Below are 26,035 nucleotides of genomic sequence, written 5' to 3' on the forward strand. Positions count from 1 at the left end.
GTCTGTGTGGGAACGGCGCATGCGCCGCTCCCACACAGACCAAATCGAGCTCGTAGAGTGAAATCCGGCGCCATTTTCATGTGGCCTGGAAGCCGCTGCCGGACTTTAAGATGGCGACTTCCGGCCATATGTTCAACAAATCGAAGGCGCAAGGAAGAGCAGCGTAGACCAGCGGAGGCGGCTGCAGGAGCAGGTAATTTATGTTTGTGTATGATGTGTGTATTATGTTCGTGTGATACTGTCTGCTTAGCCCTGTAGCTAATCCTCCTACACTGTGCAGTCGCTCAGAAAATGGTGGCACACAGTATAGGTTTGAATACATTCAAACCCTTCCTTCTCCTGGCACTAGCCAGAAGAATGGAGGGGGGATTGTGTGAGGACTCTAGAGGAGTGTGTCCACTCCAAATTTGCAGCATAAATCAATGAGGTTGCTTTACCATAGTGACCATGCTGCAATTTTGGGAACTGCTCCCTCTAGTGGCCAGCACATGGACATGTTATAAATTAGAATCTGATTTATAATATTTCCTGACTTGTGAAAAAATGTAAAAAATTAAAACAATGTGTAATCCCTTAAATACAAATTGTTTGTTTAACTGAAAAAAAAATACAAATTTCTAGCGACACATTTCCTTTAAAGAATTGAATCTGCAGTATCTCTTTGCCCAGCCTCTTCTCTTTTTTTGCTATAGTAGTTTATAGTATGGCTCCCAGGCAAATTGGCCAGCGGTTGAAAGTAAAGAGCGGGCAAAAGGAGACCAAAAAGGATGACCCTATCAATTCATTTTTATTAGGATTTTGATCGGGGCCCAAAAAAAGACAGAAATAGGAATCTCCCTATAAATAGGTTGTCTTGCCAGGACTGCCCCCTATATGCCCTATCTGGGCATATGGATGCCATCGAGCAAGATCCCTTGGCTTTTTTTTTTTAAACATAGTATGTTTTTTTTGCATTGGGTTTTCCAGGATTAGAAAGTCTGGGTTTTCTGGAGGATTTATTTCTACCAGAAACCATACCACAGCTCAGACCCATTCACTTGAATGAGGATGCGCTTCAATACCAGAAACAGCCAATAGGCAAGAGTGGTCCAGTTTCTGGAGGAAAAAAAGCACACCCCTCTTTTCTTATCCATAGTTACATAGGTTGAATAAAAGACACCGGTCCATCAAGTCCAACTTTTCTCAATAAATTACCTGTCATTCATTACTTGATTAGTTATAACCCTCAATGCCGTTTGTCAGTAAATAATCATCTAGCCTTTTTAAAATGCTGCCATAGTATCTGCCGTCACTAACTCTTGGGTACGGTATTCCATAGTTTAACTACTCTAACTGTAAAGAACCCTTTCCTATATTGATGTCTGAAACTTTTTTCTTCCACATGCAATGGATTTCCCCATGTCCTTTGTAGAGTCCTTGGAAGAAACAAATTATGTGCTAGTTCTTTGTATTGGCCACACCTCTATTTATACATGTTAACAAGATCACCTCTAAGACGTCTTTTTTTTTTTTTTCCAAGCTGAACAAGCCCAATTTTTCTAGCCTTTCAATGGAAGTGCCACCACCCATCCCATTTAATAATCTAGTTGCCCGCCTTTGAACCCTTTCCAGTCCTCCTATATCCTGTTTGCAATGTGGAGCCCAAAACGGAATTCAATATTCAAGATGTGAATAAACTTTTTAATACAGGGAGCGCTAACCCATTATACGTCGGGAGCCATCACACAATGAATTTGTAATTTCCGTTGTGGCCCCCATATAGTAATGGAAGTGATACCAGTGTGAACAAATTCTAAAGAAATATTTGCTTTCTTTCTATACATTGCCTACGTGTTAATCTTTGGTCTTACCTCTACTTAACCCCTTAATGAACGCCGATTAGCCTTTTCACGGCGGTCATTAATGGGCTTTATTCTGCAGCGCCGCTATTCCACGGCGCTGCATTAGAATAAAGTAAACAGAGCAGGGAGCCGTCAAATCTCCCTGCTCTCAGCTGCTAGAGGCAGCTGAGGGCTGGGGGCGTCCCTGCTCTGCCGGGTGAGATCGATATTAGTATCGATCTCACCCGTTTAACCCTTCAGATGCGGTGCACAATAGCTGTTAATCCTGACTTAAAAAAAAATGTGATAAAAAGTGATCAAAAAGTCGCATTTACTCTCAAATGGTACCAATAAAAACTGCAAGTCGTCCCGCAAAAAACAAGACCTTATACAGCTATGCCGACGCAAAAATAAAAAAGCTATAGCTCTTCGAATGTGACAATGGAAAAATGTAAAAAATGGCTTGGACATTAGGGCCCAGAATGCAAGCAGGGGGAAGGGGTTAATCGAATCCGAAGCTTGTCTATATATTGTGCCCCATGTTTATTTTGCTTTCCCACACACTTTATAAGCCGGTGTGGTTAGAACCGCATGCGTTTTACTGGGATTTGGTGCGGTTTTATTTGCTGTTAAATTCAACCACATCGAAAAACTCCCGAAATTACTGTAAAAACTAGTGCCGTTTGCGGATGCATTTTTTTCTATGTGGTGTGAACATCTCATATTGATCATTTTACTTCTTGAGACGATGGGCGATTTTAAAGTGGCTTGTTTTAAATGCAATCCTTCTATCCAGACCATTCACAACCAGTATTGATTGACTCCCAACTGGATTTGTAAAGCACCTTTAGAAGAGATGAATGTGCTTTGTAGAAATGTCAGCTTTTCTGTGTAGGACAATTCCTGTAATCTGCACATCAACGTGCAGGATACAGACAACCTCTAACCGACCTTGGCTGCTTCACCTCTGCAATTGGCTGCTTTATACATCTATTGAAGATTGTTCAGATTTATCATTGAGAATATTTTTTTAGGCAGTTCTAATACTGAAATGCTTCTATTCTATTAGGTAACCCACACCTCCGTTTATTTGACTTGATGCCGTGTGATGCAGAAATATACACCCATCAGCCACAATATTTAAATACTTCTTGGTTAAGTGAATAACATTTCTTGTCTCAGACAATGGCACCTATCAAGGGGAGCGATATATTGGGCAGTAATGCAGCATCAGTTCTTGAAGTTGATGTGTTATAAGCAGGAAAAATGGGTGTAAGAGTCGGAGTGATTTTGACAAGGACAAATTGTGATGGGTAGACGACAAAAAGGATCATCTCCAAAAAGGCTGGGGTTGTGGGTTGTTCTCGGTAAGTAGTGGCTTTGATAGGTGTCTAATCACAGTGCATCACAGCTTGTTGCGTAGCCACAGACCAGTCAGAGCGCATATACTGACCCCTGTTTAAAGTGCGCCTACACTGGGCATCCGAACTGGACCATGGACATGTACCACTTAAATATTGTTGATGACCAAGGACATGATTTCATGCCAGCAGCATTCTTTAATGGCAGTGGTCTTTTTCAGCAGGATAATGTGCCATCACTGTACCCTCCTCGAATAACTTCTATTGCTCACTGCACATTAAGGTCAGTGCAGATGTCAGGAGATGGCGATTGGAATTGGAGGGAAACTTTGAAAACCGGTTATGTTTCCATGTTCTGTTGATTGTTATAGGTGGGTGCTGGCAGTAGGTGATTTCATGTTTTGTTGCAACATTTAGCAACTTTGTCAGTTGGTTTTTATGTGGCGTTCTTTGGGCTATGTTCACACGGGGTATTTTGCCGAGTTTTTTGACGCGGAAACCGCGTCGCAAAAAACGGCCCGAGAACGCCTCCCATTGATTTCAATGGGAGGCGTCGGCGTCTTTTTCCCGCGAGCAGTAAAACTGCCTCGCGGGAAAAAGAAGCGACATGCCCTATCTTCGGGCGCTTCCGCCTCTGACCTCCCATTGACTTCAATGGGAGGCAGGAGAAAGCGTATTTCTCGCTGTCTTATGCCCGCGGCGCTCAATGGCCGCGGGCGAAAAACGGCGCGATAATTGCCGCGAAAATCGGCGTGCAGGGAGAGGAATATCTGCCTCAAAGTTCCAAACGGAATTTTGAGGCAGATATTCCTCCCCCAAAATACTCAGTGTGAACATAGCCTTACACTGAATAATTTTGCTTTTAGAGGATTGGTGTCATTAATATTGATACTGTTCTCCTCCCTTACCCTTGACACCATAAAAAAAATATTTGCTATGTAGATGTATAAAAGTAGATCGAAGCAACATATTTGCATAGCAATACCTTGATTGATCTCTAGTGATGCACATAACAAATGAAGCGCTCAGATTTTGTAAAGTTATAATGACTTTGCCATGGATTTGTAAATGCGTGTATACAGACAGGTTTAGACTATGTTCACATCTTCATTGGAGGCTCCGGCGCTATTGTTCCTATCAAAATATGAGAAACCAAGGCAGAACCTGACGGACCCCACGTTTATTAGGCAGTTATTTTCGTGTGTGTGTGTGTGTGTGTGTGTGTGTGTGTGGGGGGGTGTGTGTGGGGGTGTGTACACATTCCAGCACTTTTCTTGCGATTCGTTTAGTCTAGAGGTGAACCGTAGGATGAGAGCCTAGCTATGGTCATTCTTCCACTATCTGCTTTAAAGAGGCTCTGTCACCACATTATAAGTGGCCTATCTTGTACATGATGTGATCGGCGCTGTAATGTAGATTACAGCAGTGTTTCTTTTTAGAAAAATAATCATATTTTTTACGGCGTTATGACCTATTTTAGCTTTATGCTAATGAGTTTCTTAATGGACAACTGGGTGTGTTTTTACTTTTTGACCAAGTGGCCGTTGTACAGAGGAGTGTATGACGCTGACCAATCAGTGACCAATCAGCATCATACACTTCTCCCCATTCATTTACACAGCACATAGTAATTTTAACTAGATCGCTATGTGCTGTCACATACACACACTAACGTTACTGAAGTGTCCTGACAGTGAATATACATTATGTCCAGCCAGGACGTGATGTCTAGAATCCTGACACTTCGCTAAAGTTTGTGTGAGATTTACAGTAAAGCAAGTGTAATCTCGTGAGATTATGCTGTAAACTGTCATTTAAAATGAGATTACACTTGCCTTGCTGTAAATCGTTAGCGAAGTGTCAGGATTCTGAATAGACATCACATCCTGGCTGGAGGTAATGTATATTCACTGTCAGGACACTTCAGTAACGTGTGTGTGTGTGTGTGTGTGTGTGTGTGTATATGTGACAGCACATAGCGATCTAGTTAAAGAGGCTCTGTCACCAGATTTTGCAACCCCTATCTGCTATTGCAGCAGATAGGCGCTGCAATGTAGATTACAGTAACGTTTTTATTTTTAAAAAACGAGCATTTTTTGCCAAGTTATGACCATTTTCGTATTTATGCAAATTAGGCTTGCAAAAGTACAACTGGGCGTGTATTATGTGCGTACATCGGGGCGTGTTTACTACTTTTACTAGCTGGCCGTTCTGACGAGAAGTATCATCCACTTCTCTTCACAACGCCCAGCTTCTGGCAGTGCAGACACAGCCGTGTTCTCGAGAGATCACACTGTGTCGTCACTCACAGGTCCTGCATCGTGTCAGACGAGCGAGGACACATCGGCACCAGAGGCTACAGATGACTCTGCAGCAGCATCGGCGTTTGCAGGTAAGTCGATGTAGCTACTTACCTGCAAACGCTGATGCTGCTGCAGAATCAAATGTAGCCTCTGGTGCCGATGTGGCTGACACGATGCAGAACCTGTGAGTGACGACACAGCTTGATCTCTCGAGAACACGGCTGTGTCTGCACTGCCAGAAGCTGGGGTAATATAGGTCATAACTCCGTCAAAAATGATCATTTTTCTAAATAAAAAACACTGCTGTAATCTACATTACAGCGCCGATCACATTATGTAGAAGATAGGGCACTTATAATAGGCCTCTTTAACCCCTTAACGCTCCAGGACATACAATTATGTCATGGTAAGTGTATCGTTCGCGCTCCATGACATAATAGTATGTCATGGAGTAAACACGGCGGCGTTCGCGCGGGGCGCGTTCATGAGCTGTGATAGCTGCTGTTTCCGACAGCAGACTATCACTGCTCAATGTGCCGGGACCGATCGCGGAGCTCCCCCGCCGATTAACCCCTCAGAAGCCGCGTTCAATAGCGATCGCGGCTTCTTAGGGGTTAATCCACCATCGCCGGCCTGCTACACGATAGCGGCCGGCGATGGTGACTATGGCAACCGGACACCAAACAATGGCGTCCGGCTATGCCATAGACGGAAGCCTAGTGGGTTCTGACAACGTCGGGACCCACTATGCTTGCTGTCAGTGAGTAGCTGACAGTTCTAATATACTGCACTACGCATGTAGTGCAGTGTATTAGAATAGCGATCAGAGCCTCCTGCCCTCAAGTCCCCTAGTGGGAGAAAGTAATAAAGTAAAAAAAAAGTTAAAAAAAGTTGTGTAAAAATAAGAAAATAAAAGTTTTAAAAGTAAAAATCCCCCTTTGTCATTATCAGTCGTTTATTATTAATAAAAATATATAAACAAACAAATAAACTATACATAATTGGTATCGCCGCGTCCGTAACGGCCTGAACTACAAAATTATTTTGTTATTTATCCCGCACGGTGAACGCCGTAAAAAAAAATAATAATAAACCGTATCACAATTGTTTGGTCACTTCACCTCCCAAAAAATGGAATAAAAAGAGATCAAAAAGTCGCATGTACCGAAAAATGGTACTGATTGAAACTACAGTTCGTTACGCAAAAAATAAGTCCTCGCACAGCTGTATTGATTGTAAAATAAAAACTTTATGGCTCTTAGAATAAGGTAACAAAAAGTGAATGATTTTTTACAAAACGTATTTTATTGTGCAAACGCCATAAGACATAAAAAAACTATAAACATCTGGTATCGCCGTAATCGTATCGCCCCGCAGAATAAAGTGAATGTCATTTATAGCGCACGGTGAACGCTGTAAAAAAAAAAAAGAATAAAAAAACAATAGTAGAATTGCTGTTTTTTAGTCACCACGCCACCTAAAAATAGAATAAAAACTGATCAAAAAGCCGCATGCACCCCAAGAAAACTACAATGGATTCCTCAAGGGGTCTAGTTTCCAAATTGGGGTCACTTTTGGGGGGTTTCCAATGTTTTGGCACCACAAGACCTCTTCAAACCGGACATGGTGCCTAATAAAAAGGAGGGCTCAAAATCCACTAGGTGCTCCTTTGCTTCGGAGGCCGGTGCTTCAGTCCAGTAGCACACTAGGGCCACACGTGGGATATTTCTCAATACTGCAGAATCTGGGCAATACGTATCGAGTTGCGTTTCTCTGATAAATCCTTTTGTGTTATAAAAAAAATGGTATAAAGAGGATTTTCTGACAAAAAAAAAAAGTAAATTTCTACTTTGCTCTAAATTTCTGTGAAACACCTAAAGGGTTCATAAACTTTCTAAATGCTGTTGTGAATACTTTGAGGGGTCTAGTTTCTAAAATGGGGTATTTGATAGGGGTTTCTAATATATAGGCCCCTCAAAGCAACTTCAGAACTGAACTGGAACCTAAAAAAATAACTAAATGAGGCAATACTTCGCTTCTTACATTATACTGATAATGAGCCGTGCCCATCCCGAGATGGCCCCAGTTTTGACCGTTTGTATAAACGGAGACCCCTATTAGACCCTTTCAGTGCCCGGTTTTCCCAAGCATACACCCCCGAGAAGTGTATTTCTATTGATGAGTCCCTGGAACATTTTAAAGGGAGGGTTCAATTCCGCCAGTACCTGCCGGGTAAGAGGGCAAGGTATGGCGGGAAGATGTATAAGCTGCTAGAGTGCATCAGGGTATACCTACAGGTTTAGGATATATGAAGGAAAGGCCACCCCCAAACCAGACTGCATCCTGGACTACAATAGGTACATGGGAGGGATGGACTTGTCAAATCAAGTCCTGAAGCCCTACAGCGCCATGCGGTGTGGTATAAGAAGCTGGCCGGGCACATCATACAGATGGCTTTGTACAATGCGTACGTGCTACGTCGATGTGCAGGCCATAGGGGAACTTTCCTGGAATTTCAAGATCTAATCTTTAGGGACCAGGAAGGGGGGGCACCCAGTACTTCTGGAAGCGAGGCCACACGCATCGTACCAGGGCAACACTTTCCAGGAGAAGTTCCCCAAACCGGTGGAAAGGGAAAGAGTCAAAAGAGGTGCAGAGTTTGCTATAAGAGGGGGATAAGGAAGAACACAATATACCAATGTGACACGTGTCCCGAAAAACCAGGGCTCTGTATAAAAGATTGTTTTAAAATGTATCATACATCCCTTGATTTTTAATTTACCCTGATGCACTCCGCACAGCTTACCCCCCTCATCTTTCCCTTCTGAGCCCTGCCGTGTGCCCAGGCAGCTGATAACAGCCACATGTAGGGTATTGCCGTACCCAGGAGAACCCACATTACAATTTAAGGGGTGTATATCTCCGGTGGCGCATGCTGGGCACAATATATTGGACACTGAAATGGCATATATATATATATATATATATATATATATATATATAGAAAATTGCAAATCTCACACTGCACCATCTGCTGCGCATTATCTTTTACACAGTACCTGTGGGGTCAAAATGCTCACTACACCTCTAGATGAATGTCTTAAGGGGTGTAGTTTTTAAAATGGGGTCACTTCTCGGGGGTTTCAACTGTACTGGTACCTCTGGGGCTTCTGCATACATGACTTAGCACCAGAAAAGCTCCAGTAGGCCAAATGGTGGTCCTTTCCTTCTGAGCCCTCCCATGGGCCCAAACGGCAGTTTATCACCACAAATGGGGTATTGCCGCACTAAGGACAAATTGGGCAACAAAATGGGGTATGTTGTTCCTTGTGAAAATAAGAAATTTTGATAAAAAATTACATCTTATTGGAAAAAATATCATTTTTTTCATTTCACAGCCCAATTCAAATAGGTGCTGTGAAAAAACTGTGCAGTCAAAATGATAACAAAAACCATAAATGAATTCCTTGAGGGGTGTAATTTCCAAAATGGGGTCACTTCTGGTGGGTTTCCATTGTTTTGATACCTCAACACCTCTTCAAACCTGGCATGCTGCTTAAAATATATTCTAATAAAAAAGAGGCCTCAAAATGCACTAGGTGCTTCTTTGCTGCTAGGGCTTGTGTTTTAGTCCACGAGCGCAGTAGAGCCACATGTGGGACATTTCTAAAAACTGCAGAATCTGGACAATACATATTTAGTAGTGTTTCTCTGGTAAAACCTTCTGTGTTACAGAAAAAAATTTTATAAAATTGAAATTCAGCAGAAAAAATGAAATTTGCAAATTTCATTTCCACTTTGCTTTAATTCCTGTGAAATGCCTGAAGGGTTAAAAAACTTTCTATATGCTGTTTTGAATACTTTGAGGGGTCTAGTTTTTAAAATGGGGTGCTTTATGGGGGATTTCTAATACATAGGCCCCTCAAATCCACTTCAGAACTGAACTGGTACCTTCAAAAAAAGGCTTTTGAAATTTTCTTAAGAATATGAGAAATTGCTGTTTATGTTCTAAGCCTTGTAACGTCCAAGAAAAATAAAATAATGTTCAAAAAACGATGCCAATCTAAAGTAGACATATGGGAAATGTGAAGTAGTAACTATTTTGGGTGGTATAACCGTCTGTTTTTCAAGCAGATGCATTTAAATTCTGAAAAATTCAATTTTTTGTAAATTTTCTCTAAATTTTGCAATTTTTCACAAATAAAGACTGAATATTTCGACCAAATTTTACCACGAACATGAAGCCCAAAGTGTCACGAGAAAACAATCTCAGAATCGCTTGGATAGGTTTAAGCATTCCGACGTTATTACCACATAAAGTGAAATATGTCAGATTTGAAAAATGGGCTCTGAGGCTTAAGGCCCAAACTAGGCTGCGTCCTTAAGGGGTTAACCTCTTAAGGTCGCATTTTGTTTGTGCCTTAAAGACGCTGCAACAGTATCCATTTTTTCATCCCTGCTGTCGGCGGGCTGTAACTTTAGTTTTTTGATGCGGAAACTTCGCTGCAAAACTCGTCAAAAACGACCCTAAAATGCCTCCCATTGATTTCAATGGGAGGCGGGGGCGGTTTTCTCCCGCGAGCGACATGCCCTATCTTCGGGCGTTTACGCTTCTGACCTCCCATTGACTTCAATGGGAGGCAGAGAAAGCGTATTTCGCTGCGTTTTATGCCCGCGGCGCTCAATGAAAAACGCCACAAATCTGCGTGCAGGGAGAGGAAAATCTGCCTCAAACTTCCAAACGGAATTTTGAGGCAGAAATTCCGCCTGCAAAATACTCCGTGTGAACATAGCCTTAATTTTTCCATCAACGTAGCCATATAAAGGCTTATTTTGTTTGTGTTTTTGCAGAAGGAATTGTATTTTTTAACCAGTTAGTGACCACCAATACGCCTTTTCACGGCGGCCACTAACGGGCTTTATTCTGATGCATAGGCCTTTTTACGGCACTGCATCAGAATAAAGTAAACAGAGCAGGGAGCCGTCAAATCTCCCTGCTCTCAGCTGCCAGGCGTAGCTGAGAGCTGGGCGCGTCCCTGCTCGACGGGGTGAGATCGATAATAGTATCGATCTCACCCGTTTAACCCTTCAGATGCGGTGCTCAATAGCGTGCACCGCATCTGAGTGGTTTTGGAGAGAGGGAGGGAGCTCCCTCTCTCCCCACCGACACCCTGTGATACGATCGCCGAGTGTCTGTGTCTCTAATGGCAGCCGGGGGTCTAATAAAGGCCCCCAGGTCTGCCTGTCGTGAATGCCTGCTAGGTCATGCCGCAGGCATGACCTAGCAGATGCCTGTCCGTGTTAAACGGACAGGCAGTAATATACTGCAATACAGAAGTATTGCAGTGTATTATAATAGTGATCGGAGAATCGTATATTAAAGTCCCCTAGTGGGACTAGTAAAAAAGTTTAATAAAGTTAATAAAAAAAAGTGAAAAAAAAATAATTAAAAACCCACTTTTTCCCCTTACAAACTGCTTTACTAGTAAAAAGTTACACATATTTGGTATCGCTGCGTCCGTAACGACCCGCACTGTGAACGCCGTAAAAAATTAAATAAAAAAAACGACTGAAAAATTGCTGTTTTCTGTGAATCCTGCCTTAACAAAATCTGATTAAAAAGTGATCAAAAAGTCGCATCTACTCCAACATGGTACCAATAAAAACTACAAGTCGTCCCGCAAAAAAAAAGCCCTCATACAACCGCATTGGCGAAAAAAGAAAAACGTTACGGCTCTTCAAATATGGAGACACAAAAACAAATAATTTTGAAAAAAAAAAAGCGTTTTTACTGTGTAAAACATACAAAAACTATACAAATTTGGTATCGTTGCAATCGTAACAACCCGCTGAATAAAGTTATTGTGTTATTTATACCACACGGTAAACGGCGTAGATTTAGGACACAAAAAAGAGTGGCGAAATGTCAGGTTTTTTTTCTATTCCCCCCCCCCCCCCAAAAAAAAAAGTAAATAAAAGTTAATCAATAAATATGTACCTCAAAATGGTGCTATTAAAAAATACAACTTGTCCCACAAAAAACAAGACCTTATACAGCTATGTCGACGCAAAAATAAAAACTTTATAGCTCTTGGAATGCAACGATGGAAAAATGTCTAAAATAGGCTGGTCATTAAGGGGTTAATGACATCTTTGAGGTATATGTAATGTATAAAAGGGACTTGTCAAGTTTTGTCATTATGATTAGATTGTTTTAAATGGAAGCATTTTGGGGTACATACAACTTATTGATGCTTTTTTATTAACTTTTTGCGGGGGTGTATATATATATATATATATATATATATATATATATATATATATATATATATAAAAATAAAAAAAATGCAATTGTTTATTGCGTTTTAGGTTTCGAACCGTTCACCATGCTGCATAAATACCGTGACCTTCAGACTACGGGCTGGCACGATTATGGCCATAGCAAATATGTATAGTTCATTTTTTAATAGTTTCTCACCGGATTCCAAATGTCATAACTTTTATTTTTTTATGTGGATATAGCCACTTGCGGGTCGAGTCATATTTTTTAATATAACCATTTGGGGGGTATATATAGATTGCTTCCTTGGGAGGGTGACCGGAAGAGAGAGAATTCCGGTTTGTTTTTTCCCCCATTGACTTTATATGTGTCGTTCTGATCGCAGGGATACCATATATGTATTTTATTATTGAGAAAAAAATTGAAAAACATATTTTTGTAATTTTTTTTTTTAAATTAAACTTTCATTTTAAGGTGGTATCCCACCACATCACCTTATTACCTATCCACATGATAGGTGATAAGAGTTTGATCTTTGGGGGTCCCTAGTAACCTGAACGAAAAGGGAAGCGCTGCCGCTCCATTCATTCTCAATGGGACTGTCGTGCTGGAGATAGCCATGGCAATGTATAGACGCCCCCTCCCTCTGTAGCCACTGTAGATGCATTCTGTTGCCATTGACCACGGTATCTGAGGGGTTAATTGGCCGGGATCTGAGTTATTTCTAGTCCCGGCTGTTGCAACTGTATATTGCAGCCGGCACCGCCTGCTAATGGCGCAGCTCATGCACTTTTTTTATTTTTTATTAAATATTTTTATTCTTTGTAGTTATTTTCATACCGTTGTACAGTAATGTCTGGAGCTTTTCCAGTCCGAGTCACTGCTCAGTGCGCTCCCAATGCCTTTGCCGGGTTACTCCGGAGTTGAAAGCCCCTGACCTCCCTGTCAATGTGAGTTGTGACATCAGGGGCTTCCCCACGGCTGGAATCTGTGCCGAGCGCTACATAATGCTCTTTTTGGGGACTTCAGTGGGGGAGCTCTCCGAGGTCTACATTTAACATATACCTCAGATGGATGCCATACAGTGGAATCCGGCACAGAGAGGTTCCCACGTTTAACAAAACAAAAACAAAAAAACTTATACCGCACGGCTTAAGTGGTGTTTTTGTTCTTTTCCTTTTCTTTGCAGGATTCCACAGGATGAAAAGGCGTAGTCTACTACGTTATTCCATACTCCAAATCAAAGGTATATTGATGTATACCAGCTCAACGGAGGCTAAAAAGGCACGTTTTTGGTTTCCTTTGGGCTAATGGAGCCCTATGGACATGTTTAGCGTGGATGTCTGGAGATTTCCTGACCTACACGCTAAAGTGCAATGTGAACCAGGCCTTATTTATCTTTGCCTATCTGTATGTGTAACATGCACTGTGCGATTATTTCTGAATGGTGAGGCTCCCTACTCTGGGGTGATGTCTCCTGATTATGTTCCAGAAATGCAGCAGCCGTTTTTAAGCAATTGCTGCTCTCACAGCTCAGTGACCCCTGTGTCTGTAATCCAGGAAAAAAGATTTCCCCCCATGAACTCTCTACTGTGGAGGTAAAGACTATAGTGTACAAAAAATTCTGAATGTATATTAGCGATAGGTTGATGAATTGATGATTATTTATTATGTCCTAAGGAAGGATTTCCTCAGGCCAGTAGTGTGCGGTACAAAATTTCACGTTATGGGCCCGTCTAAATACACCCTGAATAAAAAAACAAAAACTGATTGTTGCATCAGGGAATATCCAGCTTTAGTAAGGATAAAAACGGTCAGTAACCAGCCTGTTTTTGCCAACATTTTAATTTATTTTAAGTTTGCCATTGGCTTAGAGGCAGTTCCTTCTCTAAAAAAAAAAAACGAAAAAAAGTCTCCAATGGGTCCAGCTCTTGGAACTCGCAGCGTTCAGCTTTTATGACTGGGGGAAGCTCCACTGCCATACAGTTCTCCTGCTGCTGATTTGTACTATTGCATGCCAGCCATTGTGGCCAGGCCTGCCATAGTGGGAGCCGCTCTTAGGGGCTTTCTGCTTGTAGAGTGGTTTCTCTAGAGCAGGGTCCTCCCTCTATGACCGCTATATGTTTTAAAGGGACACGTCCATCAATGTGACTATTTTTTGTAATCTCCATCGTTTGCACTCTTCTGTCAACCAGCATTTTGATCAGTGAGGAGCTGGCGGGGGTGACTTAAAGAACCACATCTCCACTATTTGTAGAGCCCTCATATGCCCTCCCCAGACATGCCCCCAGACGTGTTCCTCCCTACTTGAGACAACCTGGCTGTCCCTTTCCTCCCTCCCTTTCTGAGAGATCCAACCTGGCATTTGATGTGACTTTAAAGAGGCTCTGTCACCAGATTTTGCAACCCCTATCTCCTATTGCAGCAGATCGGCGCTGCAATGTAGATTACAGTAACATTTTTATTTTTAAAAAACGAGCATTTTTGGCCAAGTTATGGCCATTTTTGTATTTATGCAAATGAGGCTTGCAAAAGTACAACTGGGCGTGTTGAAAAGTAAAAGTACAACTGGGCGTGTATTGTGTATGTACATCGGGGCGTGTTTACTACTTTTACTAGCTGGGCTTTCTGACGAGAGGTATCATCCACTTCTCTTCAGAACTCCCAGCTTCTGGCAGTGCAGACACAGCCATGTACTCGAGAGATCACGCTGTGACGTCACTTCCTCAGGTCCTGCATCGTGTCAGACGAGCGAGGACACATCGGCACCAGAGGCTACAGATGATTCTGCAGCAGCATCGGCGTTTGCAGGTAAGTCGATGTAGCTACTTACCTGCAAATGCTGATGCTGCTGCAGAATCAACTGTAGCCTCTGGTGCCGACACGATGCAGGACCTGTGAGTGACGTCACAGATCTGCACTGCCAGAAGCTGGGCGTTGTGAAGAGAAGTGGATGATACTTCTCATCAGAACGCCCAGCTAGTAAAAGTAGTAAACACGCCCCGATGTACGCACATAATACACGCCCAGTTGTACTTTTACTTTTCAACACGCCCAGTTGTACTTTTGCAAGCCTCATTTGCATAAATACAAAAATGGCCATAACTTGGCCAAAAATGCTTGTTTTTTAAAAATAAAAACGTTACTGTAATCTACATTGCAGCGCCGATCTGCTGCAATAGCAGATAGGGGTTGCAAAATCTGGTGACAGAGCCTCTTTAAGGCCGGGTTCCCACGTAGTATAAACGCTGCGGAATTTACGCAACCGAATTCTGTGCAGAAATTCCTCCGAATTTACAGTAGCAGCACAGTGGATGAGATTTAGAAAATATCCACGCTGAGGGAAAAAACCGCAGCGTAAACGTTAATAAATCGACTTGAATTACAGAATTTAATTCCGCAGCATGTCCATTTATGCTTGAGTTTTAGTTGTTTTTTCTGTTGCGAGTTTTCCCCATTGAATTTAATGGGGATGCAAAACCTACAACAAAAAGGCAAGTGTTGTGACTTTACGCTGCAAAAATCGCAACTGGAGAAAAAAACCAATTACCAAGAACGCCCTCCTTATTCCTGTAGTCAGGACTCCTGGGATGACGTACCGATGCAGCCAATCACTAGCTGCAACATCATCGTAGGAGGCTGGACTACGCACAGAGACTTCCGCAGCGGAAAGTCAGTCCGGAAAAAAATGTGGTGCGGTTTTTGTTTTTTTACGGAAAGTTGCTGCGAGTTCCAGGTCTAATACGCTGGTATCCGACCCTTTGGAAGCTGGCATAAGAAGATCACCCACATGCCAACCCAGAGCTTTGACCCTCAGGATTCCCACACTACTGGAGAGCCTTCCAAAAACTATATTGATTAGGAAGACCGGGGTCCTATACCAGAAACCGGTTGTAAATGCAAAAAAAAACCTTGTGTCGTCTGTACTTGCGGATCCACAACAATTCACCAATCTGCAAATCCGGACTGTAAAATTGAATTGTCCTGAGTTTTTGCGGTCAGGATTTGTAAATCACGGTTGTGTACATGGGGCCATAGAAAAGAATGGGTCTGCAATTTATCTGCAAAAAATGTGTATAAATTGCAGCCACAAAAAATACAGTTGTGTGCATGAGGCGTGATCGCAAGAGATTCTCTGCTCTGGGAGATACCAACAGTGTGAGGGGGGGGGGGGTTGTAATTTATATACAGAATCTAAATTCAAAATGTAAAGTGAAAAAAGTTTACCAAAAGTTTTGCTCACCTCATATCCTTAATTTTAAATTGCGTTTTTTCCAATGCGTTTTGTAAAGCAATGTAGACATAAAAAATCCAGAAAGCTGTGGGTGCTCGTAAATCCTCCTGAACTTGATCCTGTGTCGACAGCAGGTTGTAGAAACAAAAATAGTGTGTAGAAAAGGCAGATCCAGCACTCAAATATAAAAAATTCGATTTTTATTGGGTCATTTAAAAAAAAATTGGGATAAAACAATAATCCCGGGACCTTGCTTACGCGTTTCAGACCACTGGGGTCCTTAATCATAGCTATTTTTTTTTAAATGACCCAATAAAAATCGCATTTTTTATATTTGAGTGCTGGATCTGCCTTTTCTACACACTATTTTTGTATCTAAATTCAAAGTGGAGCCTCGTACTTGGTTCATGCCAGTATTAGGGGAGAGCGAATCCATTCACCTGTTTTGCTATTTTGTTGATTTGCTGGTCTATAGAATACAATTGGAGAATAGATTCCCCCTTTTTTTTCTTTTCTTAATTTGTCAAAAGCAAATCTCAAACCTGTTTAATTCCCCAATTCATCGTAATTGGTGAAAGACAAAGCAGGCAAAAATGTCCTCCCCTCCTGCCAGGACTCTAGGAGTTCCATGTGTGTTTTGCAGCCCATGTAGAGGCGACGACCGCTCGTTGTAAATGGTTAATCAGAGTCTCACTACGTACACTACGAGCCTAAGCATAAGGTACAAGCAGGAGCTGAGTGACCGGATTTACCCTCCTTGTATCTGTGGTGTTTCTAGTGAGTCTCTTCAGATTACCCAGCAGCCTCCTCCAACTGCTGCAGAACACACACGAGTCATTTTAGGCCATGTTCACACACAGATTTGTTCTGCGGATTGACCATCGGATACGCACACGGTTCACCCCCCTTGTAATTTAATGAATTACTGCATTTTTGCACGGAATCCACACCAATAATGAGAATGCTCTGGATTTTAAAATGTATTGCCGGCGAAATGTTAGCAGATGGTCTAGATTAACCCCTTAAGGACGCAGCCTAGTTTGGGCCTTAAGGCTCAGAGCCCATTTTTCAAATCTGACATATTTCACTTTATGTGGTAATAACGTCGGAATGCTTAAACCTATTGAAGCGATTCCGAGATTGTTTTCTCGTGACACTTTGGGCTTCATGTTCGTGGTAAAATTTGGTCGATATATTCAGTCTTTATTTGAGAAAAATTGCAAAATTTAGAGAAAATTTAGAAAAAATAGCATTTTTCAGAATTTAAATGCATCTGCTTGAAAAACAGACGGTTATACCACCCAAAATAGCTACTAGTTAACATTTCCCATATGTCTACTTTAGATTGGCATCGTTTTTTGAACATTATTTTATTTTTCTTGGACGTTACAAGGCTTAGAACATAAACAGCAATTTCTCATATTTTTAAGAAAATTTCAAAAGCCATTTTTTTAAGGTACCTGTTCAGTTCTGAAGTGGCTTTGAGGGGCCTATGTATTAGAAATCCCCCATAAAGCACCCCATTTTAAAAACTAGACCCCTCAAAGTATTCAAAACAGCATTTAGAAAGTTTTTTAACCCTTCAGGCATTTCACAGGAATTAAAGCACAGTGGAGGTGAAATTTGCAAATTTCGTTTTTCTTTCTGAATTTCAATTTTATTCTATTTTTTTTCTGTAACAAAGAAGGTTTTACCAGAGAAACACAACTAAATATGTATTGTCCAGATTCTTCAGTTTTTAGAAATGTCCCACATGTGGCTCTAGTGCGCTCGTGGACTAAAACACAAGCCCCAGAAGCAAAGAAGCACCTAGTGCATTTTGGTGGTGCTTTTTTATTAGCATATATTTTAGGCAGCATGCCAGGTTTGAAGAGGTGTTGAGGTGCCAAAACAGTAGGAATCCCCCAAAACTGACCCCATTTTGGAAACTGCACCCCTCAAGGAATTAATTTATGGTTATTGTTACAATTTTGACGCCGTAGTTTTTTCACAGCGCGTATTTGAATTGGGCTGTGAAATTAAAAGAATGACAATTTTTCCAATAAGATGTCATTTTTGATCAGAATTTCTTATTTTCACAGGGAACAAAATGCCCCATTTTGTTGCCCAATTTGTCCTGAGTGCGGCAATACCCTATTTGTGGCCATAAACTGCCGTTTGGGCCCATGGGAGGTATTAGAAGGAAAGGAGCGCTATGTGTTCTTTGGAGCCCAGATTTTGCTGGATTGGTTTTCGGGTGCCATGTCGCATTTGCAGAGCCCCAAAGGTATCAAAGCAATGCAAACCCACCAGAAGTGACCCCATTTTGGAAACTACACCCCTCAAAGAATTTATTTATGGGTGTTGTGACCATTTAGACCCCACAGTTTTTTCACAGAATTTATTTGAATTGGGCTGTGAATTAAAAAAAAAAATATTTTTTCCAATAAGAGGTAGTTTTGGCTCAAAATTTCTTATTTTCACAAGCAATAAAATACCGCATTTTGTTGCCCAATTTGTCCTGAGTGTGGCAATACCCTATTTGTGGTGATAAACTGCCGTTTGGGCCCATGGGAGGGCTCAGAAGGAAAGGACCACCATGTGGCCTACTGGAAATTTTCTGGTGCTAAGTCGAGTGTGCAGAAGCCCCTGAGGTATCAGTACAGTTGAAACCCCCGAGAAGTGACCCCATTTTAAAAACGACACCCCTTAAGGAATTCATCTAGAGGTGTAGTGAGCATTTTGACCCCACAGGTATTGTGTAAAAGATAATGCGCAGCAGATGGTGCAGAGTGAGATTTGCAATTTTCTATATATATGCCATGTCAGTGTCCGATATATTGTGCCCAGCATGTGCCACCGGAGACATACACCCCATAAACTGTAATGTGGGCTCTCCCGGGTACGGCAATACCCTACATGTGGCTGTTATTAGCTGCCTGGGCACACGGCAGGGCTCAGAAGGAAAGGACCACCATTTGGCCTACTGGAGCTTTTCTGGTGCTAAGTCTTGTACGCAGAAGCCCCTAAGGTACCAGTACAGTTGAAACCCCCAAGAAGTGACCCTGTTTTAAAATCTACACCCCTTAAGGCATTCATCTAGAGGTGTAGTGAGCATTTTGACCCCACAGGTATTGTGTAAAAGATAATGTGCAGCAGTTGGTACAGAGTGAAATTTGCAATTTTCTATACATATATGCCAATTCAGTGTCCGATATATTGTGCCCAGCATGCGCCACCGGAGATATACACCTCATAAACTGTAATGTTGGCTCTCCCGGGTACGGCAATACCCTACATGTGGCTGTTATCAGCTGCCTGGGCACACAGCAGGGCTCAGAGGGGAAAGATGAGGAGGGGTAAGCTGTGCGAAGTGGATCAGAGCGAGTAAAACTGGGGTAAATTAAAAATAAAGGGATGTATGATAAATTTTAAAACACTCTTTCATACAGAGCTCTGGTTTTTCGGGACACGCGTCACATTGATATATTGTGTCCTTCCTTATCCCCCTCTTATAGCAGACTCTGCACCTCTTTTGACTTTTTCCCTTCTTGCCAGTTTGGGGAACTTCTCCTAAAAAGTGTTGCCCTGGTACGATGCCTGTGGCCCCGCTTCCAGAAGTACTGTAAGGCTTCAGGACTTGATCTGACAAGTCCACCCCTCCCATGTACCTATTGTAGTCCAGGATGCAGTCTGGTTTGGGGGTCTCTGTACTGGTACCTCGTACAGGTACATGGGTACTGGTGTGGCATCTCTCTTGTCCTTGTACTTGACACACAATATGTTGCTGCTAGAATGTGCCCTGCTCTCACCTCTTCTGAGCTTTGCCCTGCAGAGTCTTAGGGAGGCCTCTCAGGTTTCTTCTAGCAGTGCCGCATGCCGCAGGACTTCTGGAAGCGAGGCAGTTGAAGAGTGGGACGCTGGTATAAAAATTATCCAGGTAGAGGTGGTAACCCTGGTCCAGCAGTGGGTGCACCAAATCCCACACAATTTTTGTATTAACTCCCAGTAAGGGGGGGCATTCTGGGGGCTGAGTACTGGTGTCCTTCCCTTTATATATCCTAAATTTGTAGGTATACCCTGATGCACTCTCACACGGCTCATACATCTTCACGCCATACCTTGCCCTCTTACCCGGCAGGTACTCGCGGAATTGAAGCCTCCCTTTCAAATGTACCAGGGATTCATCTATAGAAATACACTTCTCGGGGGTGAATGCTGGGAAAACCGGGCACTGAAATGGTCTAATAGGGGTCTCCGTTTATACAAACGGTCAAAACTGGGGTCATCTCGGGGTGGGTACGGCTCATTATGAGTATAATGTAAGAAGCGAAGTATTGCCTCATTTTTATTTTATTTTTTAGTTTCCAGCTCAGTTCTGAAGTTGCTTTGAGGGGCCCATATATTAGACACCCTTATCAAACACCCCATTTCAGAAACTAGACCCCTCAAAGTATTCACAACAGCATTTAAAAAGTTTATTAACCCTTTAGGTGTTTCACAGGAATTTAGAGCAAAGTAGAGGTGACATTTAATTAATTTAATTTAATTTATTAGGCACCATGTCCGGTTTGAAGAGGTCTTGTGGTGCTAAAACAGTGGAAACCCCCTAAAAGTGACCCCTTTTTGAAAACTAGAGACCTTGAGGAATCCATTGTAGTTTTCTTGGGGTGCATGCGACTTTTTGATCAGTTTTTATTCTAATTTTAGGTGGCGTGGGGACTAAAAAAACAGCAATTTTACTATTGTTTTTTATTCAATTTTTTTTACAGCGTTCACCGTGTGCTATAAATGACACATTCACTTTATTCTGCGCGGCGATACGATTACGGCGATACCAGATGTTTATATTTTTTTTATGTCTTATGGCGTTTGCACAATAAAATACGTTTTGTAAAAAATCATTTACTTTTTGTGTTACCTTATTCTAAGAGCCATAACGTTTTTATTTTTCCATCAGGAAAGTCGTGTGAGGACTTATTTTTTGCGTAACGTACTGTAGTTTCGATCATTACCATTTTTAGGGACATGCGACTTTTTGATCTCTTTTTATTCCATTTTTTGGGAGTTGAAGTGACCAAACAATTGTGATTGTGGTACGGTTTATTATTTTCTCTTACGGCGTTCACCGCGCGGGATAAATAACGACATCGTTTTGTAGTTCAGGTCGTTACGGACGCGGCGATACCAATTATGTATAGTTTATTTGTTTATTTATATATTTTTATTAATAATAAAGAACTGATAAGGGAAAAAGGGGGACTTTTACTTTTATTACTTTTAAATCTTTTATTTTCTTATTTTTACACAACTTTTTTTTACTTTTTTACACTTTTTTTACTTTGTCCCACTAGGGGACATGAGGGCAGGAGGCTCTGATCGCTATTCTAATACACTGCACTACATACGTAGTGCAGTGTATTAGAGCTGTCAGCTGTTCGCTGACAGCAAGCATAGTGGGTCCTGACTTTGTCGGGACCCACTAGGCTTCCGTCGATGGCGTAGCCAGAGTCCATTGTTAGGATTCTGGTTGCCATAGTAGCCATCACGGCCCGCTATCGTGTAGCAGGCCGGCTATGGCAGCTTAACCCCTAAGAAGCCGCGATCGCTATTGAACGCGGCTTCTAAGGGGTTAATCGGCGGGGACCACGGCGATCGGTCCCTGCACACTAAGCTGTGATAGCCTGCTGTCGGAAACAGCAGGTATCACAGCTCAAGCACGCGCCGGGATTAAATGGCGCCGTGTTTACTCAGGTCAGTAATAGTACTGACCTGAGCGCGAACGTTCTACTTAGCAGGACGTACTATTACTGACCTGAGCGCGAAGGGGTTAAGGTGTGGAATCCTTGCCTAAAATTCTGTCAGAATCCTTAGGCTATGTTAACACAGTTTTTTTTGCAGGTGGAATTTCTGCCTCAAAATTCCCTTTTGAGGTTTGAGGCAGAATTTCCTCTCCCTCCACGCCGATTTTCGCGTCGTTTTTCGCCCGCGGCCTATCAGCGCTGCGGGCATAAAACGCAGCGAAATACACTTTCTCTGCCTCCCATCGAAGTCAATGGGATGTCAGAGGCGTTAACGCCCGAAGATAAGGCATGTCGCTTCTTTATCCCGCAAGGCGGTTTTACCGCTCGCGGGGAAAAAGACTCCTCCCATTGAAATCAATGGGAGGCATTTTCGGGCCATTTTTGACGAGTTTTTTGGCATGGTTTCTGCATCTCAAAACTCGTCAAAAAACTCAGTGTGAACATAGCCTAAATGTGGAAACGTGGCCTTGCATTGCTGCTAATCTAACAATATCCAAACTGAAGTCTGATTGTAACAAAGATCTTGGCTGTACACATGGTCTCTCCCCTCACAGTGGGCTTTTCTATCTGGGAATTGACAAGTTTTACAGAGTCCTCTGCATGGAGTTTGTATGTTCTCCCCGTGTTTGCGTGGGTTTCCTCCCACACCTCAAAAACATACCAATGGGGAATTTAGATTGTGAGCCCCAATGGGGACAGTAAAAGAGGACCTCTGTACAGCGCTGTGTAATATGTTCGCTATAGAAGTAACTGAAATCAATAAATGATGAGACTGTTTGCTTACTGCTGCATGTGGAGAGCAAACTCCTCTCCGCTCTTAAAGGGCCAGAGCTTTGATAATTAAATTAGAGAACATTTTTTAAATTTCCTCTCTATAAGCAAGCCTCCTATATTCCATGAGTTTTCCCCAAAAAGTAATGGGTCATTTGATTTTATTTTTTTTAAGATGAGCCACTGCTTTTTGAAAAATGTAATGAACGTGGGAATTCAGAACTTTTCTAGGGCTTATCCTATTTGTAGAGCGCCTTCCTGTATGCCTTAATTGCACGTGTTTATTAATTAACCCTAGCCCCCACGCAGCCATTTTTTGGATTTTCATTTTCACCTTTACCCCTGTAAAGGCCCCATGTCTGCCATGACAACCGTGGGCACCCTGCAACCGCATCGTGAGGGGGCCGATCTATCGAAGACAGAACATTAGTGCAGCGCTGGTCGCATCACATCGTGCTGAGCGCACACTTGTCAGGACTCAGGAGCGGGGCTATGACTTATCGCACAGCCGCAGCCCCGCTCTCATACATTCATGTGTTACAATGCTAAGCTGTGCGGCCGCACAGCTTGGTATCGAAATACATGAAATAACGGTATTAAACCATTTGAGGGTGCACGGTATTGAAACAGTATGGAAGTTTCAATGCATTGTGCATCCCTAATACATACTCCCCTAACCCCGTTCCAATGGCGAGTGGAGGCGATGCCTCTGCTCCTCTGCTCTGTGCAGCTTGGCACGATGACGTCACTGCCTCTTGTCTAGTGATACATAGTGAATGGTTGAGCATGGACATTACGGCCCACGGCTTTGCATTGGGTCCAACGGTATCTGTGTCCTGAAGATGCAGATAGTTTAAACCGGGAAAAATAATTGAAAAAAAAGAAATAAATGTGCAAGATTACATTATTTTTTTTTTTATTTTTTTTAACTGCCCAGAAGTAAAAGTTTGTTCTCTGCAATTTTGCCAGTTAACTAAATTATTCTTCGTATATAAAGAGCCATCATGCATTCTCTACACACAGCTATAATAAGATTGGATAAACCTTTTTTTCATACTTTTAATACAATTCTACTTTTATTTCAGAAATCGAGCTATAGCAGACTATCTTCGTTCCAATGGCTATGAAGAGGCGTACTCTGTTTTTAAGAAGGAGGCAGAGCTAGATATGGTAAGACCTATTGTTTTTATATTGGGTGAAACTTCCAGGATCATTCCTGATGAAATTTGTGTATTTTTGTAATAACCGTGTTCCTGACCATCATGTCACCTATATGATGTGATCTGTAGCAGTCGTGCCCCCTCCCCTTACTCTAAAGCCTTTATCTGTAATTGACAGCTCTCAATCATTCACTGTTGTGAGTGTAATACATTGCTTGCTGGTAGAACTGCTTCTGTTTCGGAGACAAAATAGCTATTCTCCTGAAGGGGAGGCAGACCGGATATGCAGGCAGTGAGACTGAAACTTTAACTTTCATGCCTCATAATTGTGTTTTTTTACTGAATTCAGAGTTTCTGAACTGTTAGGCCTCATGCACACGACCGTAGCCGTGTGCACGGCCGTGATTTTCGGGTCGGCCGGCTGCGGACTGTCAGCGGACTGTCAGCCGCAGGCCGCCCGCACATGCACATGGCCGCGGCCATTGTTTTCAAAGAGCCCGGACCGCAGAACCGGGCCGTAATAAGACATTCCCGTTCTTTCTGCGGTCCGGGCTCCCGGGCCGTGCACGGACCGCAAAAACTACGGTCGTGTGCACGGCCCCATAGAAAAGAATGGGGCCGCAATTCTCCCGTGGATTTTCGGGGGAATTGCGGCCGCAAAAACACGGTCGTGTGCATGAGGCCTTACAGATGCCGCAATAGCTAGGGATAGAGGCACAGAGACTCAGGATAGTTCGAATAAGAGGCAATAAATTAAACAATAGTTTTAAGAATGTAAAACTTGCATCAACTTTTTAGAAGCGTTGTTTCAGGTGTCTAGAGGCTGTAGCTACAGGTGGCCACACATTTTATATTTTTTCCTCCAGTGGTCGTTGCAAGGAAAATGTAATATTCTACAGAGTCTTTCTATGGGATGCCATGTAATCCATGGTTATGCTGTCAGAAATCTCTTTATGTACCTTACTTATGTTTCAGTGCGAAATGTGCGCAAAAATCTTCAAGTCCGCACTTTAACCTGCTGCATGTGAATATAGTCTTTGGTGCAGTTGGCTAATTTTAAAGTTGTTCGGATCTTTTGGGGAATTTAAATGATTAATTTTCTAACATCAATTCGTTAAATTGTCTCAAATCGGGGAGCATCGCTATGTGTGGAAACTGAGCCAGTAACACAAATACCTATGTCTGCTTTCAACTTTCTGACCGTTCTCACCTCCTATCTTTCTGTGCATCATTGTTATTCTACACGTGTCAATAATGTGTCGAATGTTTTACTGGTAAAATGGGGCTTCTGAGCAGCTTTGTAGCTGATCACGTCAATTTATCAGGAATTGTAACAATCTAAATCTATACAGTAGGCTGCTAAGTGGTATACATGGTTTTACTACTACGTGCTCATTGTGCAAGTATAAACTGTCAAATATTAATGACACTGTTATTTATTAGAATCATAAGGCCATGTTTACGAGGATACTGCGCTGAAATCTGTGGCAAATCACCCACAAATAGTGTCCCATTGATTTCCATGGAAATTAGAATTTTAAACCACTTTGCGGAAGAAGTAACGTCACTTTTTGACACAATTTTTATGCAAAAAAAAAAAAAAAAAGAATCTGATGACACATGGATTAGCGTAATTGAATGGGGCTTATTTGCATGTGGACCTGCGGCAGATGAAACTGCAAAATCTGAACAAAATTCAAGGGTCAGACCCCGTTTCTTTTGCAAATCCACATCATATTTTTTTCTACTTGAAAATTTGTCGTGTGAACATACATTAAAAGTTACATATTGATTTTGTTCAGAAAGTGTGCACAAAATGTTTATTTTTCTACGCATTGAGCTTTCTTAACAAATTGTAGATCTCCCCGAGTTCAACCTGTGTTTTACATTTCAGAATGAAGAGTTAGACAAGAAGTATGCTGGCCTACTGGAGAAGAAATGGACATCAGTTATCAGATTACAGAAGAAGGTAACCTATTGTACAGTTTTCTGTGTGAAAGTATGTCCCTCGAGTAGTGAATTCAGAAGACACACTAAATAGATTTTGGCAGAGTAAAGATACTCCTCTTAGCATTTTACAGAGTATTTTTAGCCAAGGAGGAGTATAATATCATGAAGGGTGTTCACTAAGCATAGAACTTCCACTGTGTATAGCTGGAGCGTCCAAATGAAATAGGTGACTGGAGGGGGGGGGGGCAACGCTTAGAGGTTAAAGAGGATCTGTCGCTAGTTTAGTAATGTCCAATCTCCTAACTAATCTAATAGGCGCTGTCACACTGACAGTCCTAGTGTAAATTGTGGCTCAAAAAGTTTATTTTAAGGT

At 42.1% G+C, this 26,035-nt stretch overlaps 1 protein-coding gene across 1 annotated transcript in view; it reads left to right on the plus strand.

The window, feature by feature from the left end:
- PAFAH1B1 (platelet activating factor acetylhydrolase 1b regulatory subunit 1) overlaps nt 1–26,035 on the plus strand; it is a 109,828-nt gene that overhangs the window by 59,920 nt on the left and 23,873 nt on the right. Inside the window, exons 3-4 of the mRNA XM_075854228.1 lie at nt 23,638–23,722; nt 25,607–25,681. Coding sequence (XP_075710343.1) covers nt 23,638–23,722; nt 25,607–25,681 — 160 coding nt within the window. The remainder of the gene's footprint in view (nt 1–23,637; nt 23,723–25,606; nt 25,682–26,035) is intronic.

The sequence above is a fragment of the Rhinoderma darwinii genome, chromosome 2 (genome assembly GCF_050947455.1).
Source record: "Rhinoderma darwinii isolate aRhiDar2 chromosome 2, aRhiDar2.hap1, whole genome shotgun sequence".
NCBI classification, from domain to species: domain Eukaryota; kingdom Metazoa; phylum Chordata; class Amphibia; order Anura; family Rhinodermatidae; genus Rhinoderma; species Rhinoderma darwinii.